The following is a 16483-nucleotide window of genomic DNA, read 5'->3' as shown; positions in this document are numbered from 1 at the left end:
AAGAGTGGAGGAGAAGAGGAAGACTGGAAAGGTAGAGCACCAGTCCCCAGAGATAACCTGCTGTCCTACTTCTGAATGCACACATACACAAGCACACACACACACACACACACAACCCTCCATCTGGCATTAGCATATCATACAGCTCGTCTAGCCGTTTCCCTGTCTGTGACCCACTTGGCCTCAGAAGGCACTTCCCTTCCAGTCCCCTCAGCCTGCAATGTCCAGCACTATCCAGCACTATCCACCACCATCCACCACTATCCACCACCATCCACCACTATCCACGACTGCCCACCACTATCCACGACTGCCCACCACTATCCACCACCATCCACCACTATCCACCACTATCCACGACTGCCCACCACTATCCACGACTGCCCACCACTATCCACCACTGCCCACCACTATCCACCACTGCCCACCACTATCCACCACTATCCACCACTGCCCACCACCATCCACCACCGCCCACCACTATCCACCACCCTCCACCACTGCCCACCACTATCCACCACTGCCCACCACTGCCCACCACTATCCACCACTGCCCACCACTATCCACCACTGCCCACCACTATCCACCACTGCCCACCACTATCCATCACTGCCCACCACCATCCACCACCGCCCACCACTATCCACCACCCTCCACCACTGCCCACCACTGCCCACCACTATCCACCACTGCCCACCACTATCCACCACCCTCCACCACTGCCCACCACTGCCCACCACCCTCCACCACTGCCCACCACTATCCACCACCCTCCACCACTGCCCACCACTATCCACCACTGCCCACCACTATCCACCACCCTCCACCACTGCCCACCACTATCCACCACTGCCCACCACTATCCACCACTGCCCACCACTATCCACCACTGCCCACCACCATCCACCACCGCCCACCACTATCCACCACCCTCCACCACTGCCCACCACTGCCCACCACTATCCACCACTGCCCACCACCATCCACCACCGCCCACCACTATCCACCACTGCCCACCACCATCCACCACTGCCCACCACTATCCACCACTGCCCACCACTGCCCACCACTATCCACCACTGCCCACCACCATCCACCACTGCCCACCACTGCCCACCACTATCCACCACTGCTCACCACTATCCACCACTGCCCACCACTATCCACCACTGCCCACCACTATCCACCACTGCCCACCACTATCCACCACTGCCCACCACTATCCACCACTATCCACAACTGCCCACCACTATCCACGACTGCCCACCACTATCCACCACTGCCCACCACTATCCACGACTGCCCACCAGCATCCACCACTGCCCACCACTATCCACCACAGCCCACCACTATCCACGACTGCCCACCACTATCCACCACTGCCCACCACTGCCCACCACCATCCACCACTGCCCACCACTATCCACCACTGCCCACCACTGCTCACCACTATCCACCACTGCCCACCACTGCCCACCACTATCCACCACTGCCCACCACTGCTCACCACTATCCACCACTGCCCACCACTGCTCACCACTATCCACCACTGCCCACCACTGCCCACCACTATCCACCACTGCCCACCACTATCCACCACTGCCCACCACTATCCACCACTGCCCACCACTATCCACGACTGCCCACCACTATCCACGACTGCCCACCACTATCCACCACTGCCCACCACTATCCACGACTGCCCACCAGCATCCACCACTGCCCACCACTATCCACCACAGCCCACCACTATCCACGACTGCCCACAGTTTTTATGGTGTACTCTCTGTTTTCGACTCTCTCTCTCGCTCTACTGCATCTGCTGTCTCGACCTCTGAATGCTTGGCTATGAAAAGCTAACTGTCATTTACTCCTGAGGTGCTGACCTGTTGCACCCTCTACATCTACTGTGATTATTATTTGACCCTGCTGGTCATCGATGAACATTTGAACATCTTGAAGAACAAGAACAAAGCCATGTACTCTTATAATCTCCACCGGGCACAACCAGAAGAGGACTGGCCACCCCTCAGGGCCCGATTCCTCTCTAGGTTTTTCCCTAGGCTCCTGCCATTCTAGGGAGTTTTTCCTAGCCACTGAGCTTCTACATGGGCATTATTTGCTGTTTGGGGTTTTTCGGGTGGGTTTCTGTAGGGTTTTATACAGTAAATATATACATGTGATATTGTTGATTTGATTAAAACACATAGGATGTGTCTATATATGGAAAAATACATGTTTTAAAATTTCGACCAGACGACTCTTGGTCTGCTACCAGGAGACCCATGAGGCGGCGCACAATTGGCCCAGCATCTTCCGGGTAAGGAGTCGCTCTAGTGGCTGACTTCTGGGTTAAGCGAGCAGTGTATCAAGAAGCAGTGTGGAAGTTGCAGTGGTGGGACAAGACTAACTACCAGTTTGGGACAAAAAGGGGTAAAATGTTTTTTCCAAAATGTAAAAATAATAATAATACTTGTAATTCATAACATATAATTTCGAAATCCACAAATGAACATAATACTAAATGGAGTTTCCCGGATTTACATACAGAATAATAAGAAATGCTCTGAGACGAGGTTGCAGCATCCAGAATATTTTGTTGGTTAAGACAGTTGTGCCTGCATCCATATTGGATCTAATATCCCTAGCGAATTTGATCATCTGTTGTTGTCTGCTTGATTTACAGCAGCGTTTCCTTAGATTTAAAAGAGAAAGCATCAAGGTAATGAGTTCATGTTTTCATGTTTTTGTACCTTGGATTGAACACAGAGTCTACTGTGCACAATTTTGTGCAACACCCAATGCTCTTCCTATTAATTATTCTGGATATAATGACAAAAATGACAAAGCCTATTGGGCTTATTCACAATATTTCCTGGCAATGAAATAACATGACATATACATTTTGTTTTCCATGTTTTCTAACAGAAGAGGCTTGAAGAAGCCTACTTGAACTTGAAGCTCAGAAATTCAAGTACTGGAATAAATCTTCCTTGAAAATCAGACATTTCCTCAATTTGGTGCTTGAAAAGTCCGTGTAACTATTGTAGCCAATTTACAAGTTCTCCTGCTCCATTAAAATGATCTTAGAGGTCGACCGATTAATCGGAATGGCCGATTAATCAGGGCCGATTTCAAGTTTCCATAAAAATCGGAAATCTGTATTTTTGGGCGCCAATTTAAACTATAAGCATTTACTTAAACTTTAAGCATTAAACTTATCTTATAAAAAACAATCAATCATAATCACTAGTTAATTACACATGGTTGATGATATTACTAGATATTATTTAGCGTGTCCTGTGTTGCATATAATCTGACTGAGCATACAAGTATCTGACTGAGCGGTGGTAGGCAGAAGCAGGCGCGTAAACATTCATTCAAACAGCACTTTTGTGCATTTTGCCAGCAGCTCTTCGTTGTGTGTCAAGCATTGCGTTGTTTATGATGTCAAGCCTATCAACTCCCGAGATGAGGCTGGTGTAACCGAAGTGAAATGGCTAGTTAATTAGCGCGCGCTAACTAGAGGGACGGAAGCTATAATGTTACACTGGCAATACTAAAGTGCCTATAAGAACATCCAATAGTCAAAGGTTAATGAAATACAAATGGTATAGAGGGAAATAGTCCTATAATTCCTATAATAACTACAACCTAAATCTTCTTACCTGGGAATATTGAAGACTCATGTTAAAAGGAACCACCAGCTTTAATATGTTGTCATGTTCTGAGCAAGGAACTGAAACGTTAGCTTTCTTACAGGGCACATATTGCACTTTTACTTTCTTCTCCAACACTTTGTTTTTGCATTATTTAAACCAAATTGAACATGTTTCATTATTTACTTGAGGCTAAATTGATTTTATTGATGTATTATATTAAGTTAAAATAAGTGTTCCTTCAGTATTGTTGTAATTGGCATTATTACAAATAAAACAAATCGGCCAATTAATCGGTATCGGCTTTTTTGGTCCTCCAATAATCGGCATCGGCGTTGAAAAATCAATCAGTCGACCTCTGTATGAACCCTACTGAAAGGATGTATAGTGCCAGACCTATGTTGTTGTGTAGGTGGTCATGGGCCAATTTGCATATATTCACTGTGGAACTGCATGAAAAACATTTTTATTTGAGTTTCAAACCATTTTGACATTTTTATCCCGATGTCACACATTGGCCCCATTATTTATAGAAAGACACACATTGGGAAAGGCCATTGAAACGCTTGAGTGAGGCAATATGTTTCACATATTCTCCTCATAAACATGGCTTTAGAAAATTCTGTTAACTTTCCAAAAGATATACAGAAGACTAATTCACCTTAATGCACCTCAGCATGTATACAGTAGTATAATTATAACATTATACTGTGTTATACATTGTACAGTGGCCTACTTGGTGTGTGAACTGCTGACTGCTCATAATTTGCAGATAAACGTTCACACATCAACCAGGATCAAGGGGCAGAGCAATTTGTGACTTGTTTTGGTAATCAGTGGCTGTATTGGAGGGGGAGTGGTTTCACCTCAGGCTCCATCTCAGTGTGCTTCATTCTATAGCCAGAGCAGGGTTTCCTGGGGCCACCCCCCGGGTGAACATTTGGTTTTTACCCTCGCACTAGGAAGCTCATTCAAATAACCAACTCATCCTCAAGCTTTGATTATTTGAATCAGCTGTGCAGTGCAGCATTTGGAACTGCCGATCTGTGGTCAAGAATGCAGAGTTCATCTCAGTCTATGCTGCCTTTCAGTCCCTTGACTTTTTGGCCCTGATGGAGACATGGATCACCCCAGAGAACTCTGCTACTTCAGCTGCTCTCTCTTCATCTGACTATGTTTTTCCTCTCATAGCCCGAGAGCATCTGGTCATCACGGTGGTGGTACAGGTCTACTCATTTCCCCTAAATTGAGATTCTCTTTTCTCCCTCTCTTACCTGTCCATCTCCTCATTTGAATTCCATGCTGTCACTCTCACTTGTCCACTCAAGCTTAACATTATTGTCATCTATGGCCCACCAGGAACCCTTAGAGAGTCCCTCAATGAGCTTGACACCTTGATAAGCTAATTTCCTGACGATGGCTCACCGCTCTCCGTACTTGGCGACTTCAACCTCTCAACGTCTGCCTTCGTTTCATTTGTGTCCAACTCTCTCTTTCCCCTCCTTGCCTCTTTTGACTTTACTCTTTCTCAATCCCTTCCAACTCACAAGACAGGCAATACGCTTGACCTCATCTTTACTAGAGACTGCTCGCCTACTAATATCACTGCAACCCCCTCTCTAGATTTCCTTTTCTGTCTCCCTTTCCTCCAACCCTAACCTCTCAGCCCCTACCCAGATGGTCATGCACCATCGCAATCTTCGCTCTCTCTCTCCCACTACTCTCTCCTCTTCTATTCTATCATCTCTCCCTTCTGTTAAATCCTTCTCCCTCCTGTCTCCTGATTCTGCCTCTCGACCCTACTCTCCTCCCTTTCTGAATCCTATGACTTGCAGTCTCCTTTCCTCCCAGCCGGCCCGGCCCGGCTCGCCCCTCCCCTCCCGCTCCGTGGCTGAGTGACTCAATGCGAGCTTACAGAATGAGGCTGCGGGCAGCTGAGCGAAAATGGAAGAAATATCATCCTTTCACCCCCTCTTCTCTAACTTGAGCGTGCTGTCTCTGATCAACATTCTCGTTATCTCTCTCAGAACGATCTTCTTGACTCTAAACAGTCAGGCTTCAAGACGGGCCACTCAACCAGACTGCTCTTCTCTGTCACGGAGGCTCTCCACTCTGCCAAAGCTGTCTCTCTCTCCTCTGTTCTCATCTTCCTAGATCTATACGCTGCCTTTGACACTGTGAACCATCAGAGCGTCTTCTCCACCCTCTTAGGGCTGAGCGTCTTAGGCTCTGCACACTCTTGGATTGCATCCCACCTGGCGGGCTGTTTCTACCAGGTGATGTGGAGAGGATCTATGTCTGCACGTACTCTCACTACTGGTGTCCCTCGGGACTCAGTTCTAGACCATCTCCTCTTCTCTACACAGTCACTCGGCTCCATCATCACATGGTCTCTCCTATCATTGCTATGTGAATGACACTACTTTTCTCCTTCCCTATTTCTGACACCCGGGTGGCGGCATGCATCTCTGTGTGCCTGGCAGATATCTGAACTTGGATGTCAGCCCACCACCTCAAGCCCAACCTTGACAAAAATGGAGCTGCTCTTCCTCCCGGGGGAGGCCTGCCCGCTCAAAGACCTCTCCATCACGGTTGACAACTCCACAGTGCCGCCCTCCCAGAGTGCAAAGAACCTTGGCGTGACCCTGGACAACACCCTGTCGTTTTCTGCAAACATCAAAGCAGTGACTAGCTGCTGCAGGTTAATGCTCTACAGCATACATAGAGTATGACCCTACCTCACACAGGAAGTGGCGCAGGTCCTAATCTAGGCACTTGTCCTCAACTGTCAGGACTATTGAAACTCGCTGTTGGCTGAGCTCCCCGCTTGTGCCATCAAACCCTTGCAATTTATCCAGAACGCAGCAGCCCGCCTGGTTTTCAACCTTCCCAAGTTCTCTCATGTCACGCCGCTCCTCCTTACACTCCCTGGCTTCCAGTCAAAGCTCGCATCCACTACAAGACTATGGTACTTACCTACGGGGCAGCAAGAGGAACTTCCCCGCCCTACCTCCAGGCTATGCTCAAACCCTACACCCCAATCCGAGCACTCTGTTCTGACACCTCAGAACCTCACTTTATTGAGGAAAAATATACTTTCTATGCCTGTGATATGTGATTGTCCCACTTAGCTATCTTAAAATGATTGCACTAACTGTAAAATGTTCTGGATTAGAGCGTCTGCTAAATGACTAAAATGTAAATTAACAGGGAGGCTTTATTGCTACATTAATAGCTTCACATGCTGGATTTCCAGGTTTCCTCTCCTAAGAATAACTACACTAATTCTATTCCTTATAGGCTGTCCTTCTTCTGCTGAAATAAATTCAATCTTGAGGGTGAGCTTGAAGCTCCAGAGATCTTAGTTGGCCTGTAGAGGCCTCGGTTGGCAGTGCTGGATCATCAAGTTTGCGGACCACACAACAGTGGTAGGCTTGATTACCAACAACGACGAGACGGCCTACAGTGAGGAGGTGAGGGCCCTCGGAGTGTGGTGTCAGGAAAATAACCCCACACTCAACGTCAACAAAACTAAGGAGATGATTGTGGACTTCAGGAAACAGCAGAGGGAACACCCCCCTATCCACATCGATGGAACAGTAGTGGAGAGGGTAGCAAGTTTTAAGTTCCTCGGCATACACATCACAGACAAACTGAATTGGTCCACTCACACAGACAGCATCGTGAAGAAGGCGCAGCAGCGCCTCTTCAACCTCAGGAGGCTGAAGAAATTCGGCTTGTCACCAAAACCACCACAAACTTCTACAGATGCACAATCGAGAGCATCCTGGCGGGCTGTATCACCGCCTGGTACGGCAACTGCTCCGGCCTCAACCGTAAGGCTCTCCAGAGGGTAGTGAGGTCTGCGCAACGCATCACCGGGGGCAAACTACCTGCCCTCCAGGACACCTACACCACCCGATGTTACAGGAAGGCCATAAAGATCATCAAGGACATCAACCACCCGAGCCACTGCCTGTTCACCCCGCTATCATCCAGAAGGCGAGGTCAGTACAGGTGCATCAAAGCTGGGACCGAGAGACTGAAAAACAGCTTCTATCTCAAGGCCATCAGACTGTTAAACAGTCACCACTAACATTGAGTGGCTGCTGCCAACACACTGACACTGACACTGACTCAACTCCAGCCACTTTAATAATGGGAATTGATGGGAAATGATGTAAATATATCACTAGCCACTTTAAACAATGCTACCTTATATAATGTTACTTAACCTACATTATTCATCTCATATGCATACGTATATACTGTACTCTACATCATCGACTGCATCCTTATGTAATACATGTATCACTAGCCACTTTAACTATGCCACTTTGTTTACATACTCATCTCATATGTATATACTGTACTCGATACCATCTACTGTATCTTGCCTATGCTGCTCTGTACCATCACTCATTCATATATCCTTATGTACATATTCTTTATCCCCTTACACTGTGTATAAGACAGTAGTTTTGGAATTGTTAGTTAGATTACTTGTTGGTTATTACTGCATTGTCGGAACTAGAAGCACAAGCATTTCGCTACACTCGCATTAACATCTGCTAACCATGTGTATGTGACAAATAAAAATGGATTTGATTTGATTTGATTCGGATGGAGTGGGGTAATGATGCTGTCTCAATGCTGTTGGACTGCACTGCATAAGCATTTCACACAAGGGCACCATTGTTTCTGCCTCTCAAGCGCTCACTAATGGGTCTCTTCATATGCTGCTAAAATCACCACTCAGACTTGTAACCACGCAGGAATGAAATCCAAAAACTTCTTAGTCACAGGAAAATAGATGAAGACAGATGACACAATAGATTCCTACAGTTCTTATAATAAATTAGCAACAAGTGTTTGTTTATTGAAATCACAACTAATGCCGTTTTGAGAATGTCTGTGTTGCTGTAGAGGAAACACTTATCCTTGCGGGACAAATGACAATAGACAGATTCACATAGTCAAACCTTTTGATCAAGGAGCCAATCTAACAATCTGAGACAGGAATCGAAACATGATATAAAGTTTATTAAAATCCTACCTCTTTTCAGCAGTGAGCTCTCTCCTACAAGTGAGGGAGCTGATTTTCCTCTGTGTACAAATCTCTGTTCATCCTCCACTAACGCTTTGACTTATGAAACACAAGCTGATCTTTCTGTCTAAAACTTTCTTCTGAAGAAATATCAACAAAAAAGGGCTGAAAGTAACTTGTGTTTTTTAGTTCATCTTCTAAATAGTAAGGGATATTAGGGAATATAAACTTTTCCGTTTGCATTAAGGTTTGACATCACACTACTCATGTCCGCCTGAATAAGGTATTTAGTTTATTACGACAAGGTGTGATGTAAATAGATGTATCCATGTCGAATTACTCTCTCTTTCTCTCTCTTAGCAGTTAGTATACTCTTTTACACATTCACAAGAGCAAGAACACACAAGCGCAATCATTTCACACATATTTGAGTTAGGGCTGTATCTCGGTTAGGGTTTAATTGATCATTTTCTCCCCTACCCACTCTGTACTCCACTTTTTTCCCCTGCTTGGTGCTCTACCTGTTCTCCTCAAAGTGGTTGATGAGGTCCAAGACTTTGGAGGGTTTTTCCCGGCTCTTCCCAGTCACCGCCCCTCCTCCTCCCTCCTCCATGGTGGCTCTGAAGAGTCCTCTCTCCACGCGCCCCAGCGCCAGCAGGGGGCCAGCAGGCACCGTCACCTGGCTCTGGAGGTGCACTGGCTTCGGAGGCACTGGGGGGGATGATGGGAGAAGGTCAAAGGTCAGCTGTAGGTCATAGCTAGAGAGGTCAGTTGGTTTTTAGGTTGGTCACTCAGGGGCCTCTCTATTAATGTACTGGAGATGGGACAGGAGACCAATACACGCCCCCTATCAGCATTGTACGGTATGTGGACTGTGTTTTGTGGAGTTTTGTGTTGTCATGTATACTTCCAACACAAGGTGGAAGCACAGGTTACTAAAAGCTAGTCTCGTTCTAGAGTGTATGCGACCATGTGTCTATAAACCTGCAAAACATGGCTACTTTTCGGCATAACACCCAGAATGAGATTTAACACCCAGAATGAGATTTAACACCCAGAATGAGATTTAACACCCAGAATGAGATTAAAATGTAGCCATTACTATGGACTAATAGTATCTTTATATGGCATGAACTATTCTATAACCCATAGATGGATTGGTCAATGGACAGGTGTCATGTAGAGTAAAGTGTTGGGGAGAGTTCAACTAGTCATTTAACTATGTTTTGTAAGAGGTTGGTCACAGTTTAACTAAAGGTTCTGTTTTCAGTTGTTAATTACGTGTTGCCATGTAGTGGTGTAGCTAACTACTGGAACTACACACCATACTTTGGCATAAAATATGGGTAAGAAGGGCAATAATTTCCTTTCTTTTTCGGCATCAGACCTGCCTAATTCTCACTTTAAAATTGTTTGTGTGTTTAATAAGCTAAATTACAAATGCTATTAAAATATTACCCCAAAGTACCAAACATGATCGTGAATTCAGTAGTCATCATAGTAAATACTTAACACCTAGTTTACAGTTTAGCTTTAAGTAAAAAAAATATTGAAAGTAGTTCTTGTAATTTGTTGTCTATGACAATTTAGATTTAAACTCATATGATCATTTTTCAGAAAGTAGTTTGGATGTAGTGAACTACTTTCTCAAAGTAACTTATTTAAGTATACTATATTTTTTAAAGATTAGCTTTAGTGTAGCTAAACCTCTTCCAGTGTGAAGTAATTGGTTGCTTGGTAAACTACACTGATTGTACAAAACATTAAGAACACCATCTCTTTCCATGACATAGACTGACTGACCAGGTGAAAGCTATGATTCCTTAGGTCACTTGTTAAATCCACTTCAAATCAGTGTAGATGAAGGGGAGGTGACAGGTTAAAGAAGGATTTTTAAGCCTTGAGACAATTGAGACATGGGTTATGTATGTGTGCCATTCAAAGGGTGAATGTGCAAGACAAAAGATTTAAGTGCCTTTGAACAGAGTATGGTAGTAGGTGCCAGGCACACCGGTTTGCGTCAAGTACTGCAACGCTGCTGGGTTTTTCACCCTCAACAGTTTCATGTGTGTATCAAGAATGTTCCACAACCCTTGCCTCCCAGGTGGGGTAGTGGTCTAAGGCACCAGAGATTCTGGGTTCGAGCCCAGGCTCTGTCGCAGAAGGCCGCGCACAATTGGCCTAGAGTCGTCCGGGTTAGGGAGGGTTTGGCCGGCAGGGATATCCTTGTCTCATCGCACACTAGCGACTCCTGTGGCGGGCCGGTCGCAGTGCACGCTGACCAGGTCGCTAGGTGTACGGTGTTTCCTCCAATACATTGGTGCGGCTGGCTTCCGGGTTGGATGCGCGCTGTGATAAAAAGCAGTGCGGCTTGGTTGGGTTGTGTTTCTGGGGACGCATGGCTCTCGACCTTCGCCTCTCCCGAGTCTGTATGGGAGTTGACGCGATGAGACAAGACAGTAACTACTAACAATTGAATACCACGAAATTGGGGAGAAAAAGGGGGTAAAAAAAGAATGTTCCACCACCCAAAGGACATCCAGCCAACTTGACACAACTGTGGGAAGCATTGGAGTCAACATTGGCCAGCATCCCTGTGGAACGCTTTTAACACCTTGTAGAGGCCATGTCCCCAACTAATTGAGGATGTTCCGAGGCAAAAGGGGGTGCAACTCAATATTAGGAAGATGTTCCTAATGTTTTGTATACTCAGTGTCAGCTTCCCCAACACTGGTAGAGGGTTAGAGTTGTCCTTCTTATCTCTAGAGAATGATTTACTGTCTTCAAATAAAAGAGGAATGCAACACCACTAAAGTCAAGGTTTCACCACTGTGTCACACCGTGTCTGGTTCCATAACTGAGTCACGTGTGAGTACTTATCTAGATGTAAATGAGTGTCTGTATGTCTGAACAGCACAGCTCTCAGCACTCTGTTGTCTGTGTGGCTCAGTTGGTAAGGGTGTGGTAAAAGACTGGCAGCAGGGTTGGGGTCATTTCCAAATTAATTTGAAATTCCAATTCAATTCTTGAAATCACTCATGAAATGGAGAATTTACGTTGAATTAAATTAAATGTAACAATCTTCAAGTCATGGAATTGGAATTAGTCTGTTTTGAGTTTTTGCATTGGAATTGAATTGGAATTCCCAGTTAATGGAATTAATGCACATAGTATTAAACATTTACTGCACGATATGTTTTGAATCATGTTAACCTGTATTCCTATATTTCCAGTATAGCTAGGCTGTCTGAACATGATCAGCCTGAAAGCCTGAGGGTTTTACTGTCACGCCCTGACCTTAGAGAGCCTTTTAATGTCTCTATTTGGTTTGGTCAGGGTGTGATTTGGGGTGGGTGTTGTTTAGTTCTATTATTTGTATTTCTATGTTTTGGCCAGGTAGGGTTCTCAATCAGGAACAGCTGTCTATCATTGTCTCTGATTGAGAACCATACTTAGGTAGCCCTTTTTCCCACCTGAAGTTAACTTTGCTTGTGGCACATAGCCCTTTAGCTTCACGGTTGTTTTGGATTGTTTATTGTTTTTGTCTACGTTATATAAATAAAGGGAATATGTACGCTCACCACGCTGCACCTTGGTCCTCTTCATTCGACGGCCGTGACAGAACCTCCCACCACAAAAGGACCAAGCAGCGTGGTAAGGGGGACTCATGGACTTGGGAGGAAATCCTGTACGGTAAAGGACCCTGGAGGCAGGCTGGGGAATATCGTCATCCCAAGGGGGAGCTGGAGGCAGCAAAGGAGGAACGGCATCGTTACGAGGGAACACGGCTAGCAAGGAAGCCAGAGAGGCAGCCATAATAATTTTTTGGGGGGTGGCACACGGGGAGATTGGCAGAGTCGGGTTATAGACCTGAGCCAACTCCCCGTGCTTACCGTGGCGAGCGTCGTACTGGTCAGGCATCGTGTTATGCGGTGGAGCGCACGGTGTCTCCACTGTGCGTTCACAGCCCGGTGCGATACATCCCAGCTCCCCGCATCTGCCGGGCTAGAGTGGGCATCCAGCCAGGACGGGTTATCAGCCCTGCTCTCCAGACCTCCAGTGCGCCGTCTCGGTCCAGTATATCCTGCGCCGGCTCTGGCACTGTGTCTCCGGCGTTCTTTTAATTTTTGGATAGAAAACGTTCCCGTTTTAAACAAGATATTTTGTCACGAAAAGATGGTCGACTATGCATGTAATTGACAGCTTTGGAAAGAAAAAACTTTCCAAGTTTGCCATTCCAAAATGGCAAAGATATTATCTGTGAGTGCCCCAGAGAACTAATGCCACAGGCGAAACCAAGATGAAATTTCATACAGGAAATGGTCCAGATTTGGAATGCCCTGTGTTCCAATGTCTCCTTATATGGCCGTGAATGCGCAAGGAATGAGCCTGCACTTTCTGTCGTTTCCCTAAGGTGTCTGCAGCATTGTGACGTATTTGTAGGCATATCATTGGAAGATTGACCATAAGAGACTACATTTACCAGGTGTCTGCCCGGAGTCCTCCGTCGAAATTATTGCGTAATCTCCAGGTCCATGCGCGTTCCATTTTCTTCAGAGGAGAAACCAAACTGCCACGAATGATTTATCATCATAGATATGTGAAAAACACCTTGAGGATTGATTCTAAACAACGTTTGCCATGTTTCTGTCGATATTATGGAGTTAATTTGGAAAAAAGTTTGCGTTGTAATGACTTAATTTTCGGTTTTTTTCTTACCCAAACGTGATGAACAAAACGGAGCGATTTGTCCTACACAAATAATATTTTTGGAAAAACTGAACATTTGCTATCTAACTGAGAGTCTCCTCATTGAAAACATCTGAAGTTCTTCAAAGGTAAATGATTTTATTTGAATGCTTTTCTTGTTTTTGTGAAAATGTTGCATGCTGAATGCTAGGCTTAATGCTATGCTAGGCTATCAATACTCTTACACAAATGCTTGTTTAGCTATGGTTCAAAAGCATATTTTGAAAATCTGAGATGACAGTGTTGTTAACAAAAGGCTAAGCTTGAGAGCTAATATATTTATTTCATTTCATTTGCGATTTTCATGAATAGTTAACGTTGCGTTATGGTAATGAGCTTGAGGCTATAAATAGGATCCCGGATACGGGATTGCTCGTCGCAACAGGTTAACTAGGTCTTTCTTTGCAGTACTTTACCATATAAAGACTGGACATTAATCAAGATAAGATAAAACTAGAGACTCTCTTTATTATGGACAGACCTCTCCCCATCTTTACAATTGAATTTATATGTTTTGACCATGACAGTTTACAAACATTAGTTTTCTAAATGACAGGTTATGGTTAATAATATAAAAGACTGCACTGAAAACTAACAGTATAGCTCCCACAATGGTCTTTTTATCAATTTCTTTCAACCAATTATCAGTCATTTGTGTCAGTGCAGTACATGTTGAGTGCCCTTCTCTACAAGCATGCTGAAAGTCTGTTGCCAATTTGTTTACAGAGAAATAGCATTGTATTTGGTCAAACAATTTCTTTCCCAACAGTGGAAACAAGCTGACAGGTCTGCTGACCAGTAAAGACCGCTTTCCCTCCAGGTCTGAGAACAGACACCTTCCTCTCGACTCAGATTAAAGAGATTTAGAGGAATTGATTTATATTTGAATTCTAAGCCTGCCCTGGAAATTGAATTAAATTAAATGGAATTTACAGGGAGAGAGAATAGAATTTGTGGAATTGACCCCAACCCTGGTTGGTACTATCAACACCAGGGTCATGGGTTCGAATACAACTGGGGTCACATATTCTAAAGTGTATGAACTCACTACTGTAAGTCGCTTTGGACAAAAATGTCTGCTAAATGTCATATTAAACAGCATTATTATCAGTACCTTGTGGTTTGGGCTGCAGAAAGGGCCTGCTGGCCAAGCCTCTTCCATTGACACCCCTCCTGCTCTTCTCACTGGGACTCTTCCCACACAGACCTGTCCGACTGACTGTCGTACTGCGGGGGCCGCTGCCGCGTTCACTGGGACTGCTGCTTAGAGCTGGAACAGAGAGAGAGAGAGCGTGAAGGAGAGCAGGAGAGAGCGTGAAGGAGAGCAGGAGTGAGCAGGAGAGAGCGTGAAGGAGAGCAGGAGAGAGCGTGAAAGAGAGCAGGAGAGAGCGTGAAGGAGAGCAGGAGAGAGCGTGAAGGAGAGCAGGAGAGAGCGTGAAGGAGAGCAGGAGAGAGCGTGAAGGAGAGCAGGAGAGAGCGTGAAGGAGAGCAGGAGAGAGCGTGAAGGAGAGCAGGAGAGAGCATGAAGGAGAGCAGGAGAGAGAGCGTGAAGGAGAGCAGGAGAGAGAGCATGAAGGAGAGCAGGAGAGAGTGTGAAGGAGAGCAGGAGAGAGCGTGAAGGAGAGCAGGAGAGAGCGTGAAGGAGAGCAGGAGAGAGCAGGAGAGAGCGTGAAGGAGAGCAGGAGAGAGCATGAAGGAGAGCAGGAGAGAGCAGGAGAGAGCGTGAAAGAGAGCAGGAGAGAGCGTGAAGGAGAGCAGGAGAGAGCGTTTTTGACATGTGTTTTTCTGGATTTTTGTTGTTGTTATTCTGTCTCTCACTGTTCAAATAAACATACCATTAAAATTATAGACTGATCATTTCTTTGTCAGTAGGCAAACGTACAAATTCAGCAGGGGATCAAATACTTTTTTCCCCTCACTGTACCTATTAAGGTAAAACCACCATACATGGCACCATGTCGCTGAGGCCAAGCAAGAGGTATTGTTACATTATAGAGACATAAAAAGCTTTATCCCTCACGGTAGTCTCCATTAAGATCAGTCATGTACATGGAACAAAAATATAAATGCAACATGTAAAGTGTTGGTTTCATGAGCTGAAATAAAAGATCTCAGAAATGTTCCATACACACAAAAAGCTCATTTCTCGCACATGAGCATTTCTCATTTGCCAAGATAATTCGTCCACTAAACAGGTGTGGCATATCAAGAAGCTGAGTAAACAGCATGATCATTATACAGGTGCACCTTGTGCTGGAGACAATAAAAGGCCACTCTGAAATGTGCAGTTTTGTCACATAACACAATGCCACAGATGTCTCATGTTTTGAGGGAGCGTGCAATTTGCATGCTGACTGCAGGAATGTCCACCAGAGCTGAATGTTCATTTCTCTACCATAAGTTGTCTTCAACGTCGTTTTAGTGAATTTGTCGGTACGTCCATACGGCCTCACAACCGCAGACCACGTGTAACTACGCCAGCCCAGGACTTCCACATCCGGCTTCTTCACTTGCAGGATCGTCTGAGACCAACCGTCCTGACAGCTGATGAAACTGTGGGTTTGCACAACTGACGAATTTCTGCACAAACTGTCAAGAAACCGTCTCAGGGAAACTCATCTGCATGCTTGTTGTCCTCACCAGGGTCTTGACCTGACTGCAGTTCGGTGTCACACAGATATTCCGTGACGAGATCCTGAGGCCCACTGTCGTGCCATTCATCTGCCGTCATCACCTCATGTTTCAGCATGATAATGCACTGCTCCATGTCAAGGATCTGTACGCAATTCCTGGAAGCTGAAAATGTACCAGTTATTCCATGGCCTGCTTACTCACCAGACATGTCACCCATTGAGCATGTTTGTCGATGCTCTGGATCGCCGTGTATGACATAATCAATGTGTAACATTGTCCATATGTCCTGAGAGGCTATCCATTCACTAGCGCTGCAGAGCCTGCATCTGATGATACAAGCTCATTTGCTTATTTGCTCCATGATCAGTAAGTCTACAGAGAAGATAGGATGAG

The 16483-nt window shown here is 45.5% G+C and overlaps 1 protein-coding gene across 4 annotated transcripts in view; it reads right to left on the bottom strand.

The window, feature by feature from the left end:
* LOC118396039 (FYVE, RhoGEF and PH domain-containing protein 4-like) overlaps positions 1 to 16483 on the bottom strand; it is a 99901-nt gene that overhangs the window by 11253 nt on the left and 72165 nt on the right. For 3 of the 4 annotated variants that reach the window (XM_052466042.1, XM_052466044.1, XM_052466045.1), the window contains exons 2-3: positions 14571 to 14726; positions 9229 to 9418 (exon numbers count right to left, since the gene is read on the bottom strand). In XM_052466042.1, the coding sequence (XP_052322002.1) occupies positions 9229 to 9418; positions 14571 to 14726 (346 nt within the window). Of the gene's footprint in view, positions 1 to 9228; positions 9419 to 12288; positions 12451 to 12600; positions 12831 to 14570; positions 14727 to 16483 lie in introns of those variants that run through there. The other variant, XM_052466043.1, reaches the window with a different exon arrangement.

This window comes from Oncorhynchus keta, chromosome 17 (genome assembly GCF_023373465.1).
Source record: "Oncorhynchus keta strain PuntledgeMale-10-30-2019 chromosome 17, Oket_V2, whole genome shotgun sequence".
In the NCBI taxonomy this organism is placed as follows: Eukaryota; Metazoa; Chordata; class Actinopteri; order Salmoniformes; family Salmonidae; genus Oncorhynchus; species Oncorhynchus keta.
The sequence above is the reverse complement of the archived record's forward strand: the minus strand, read 5'-3'. Positions and strand labels throughout refer to the sequence as shown.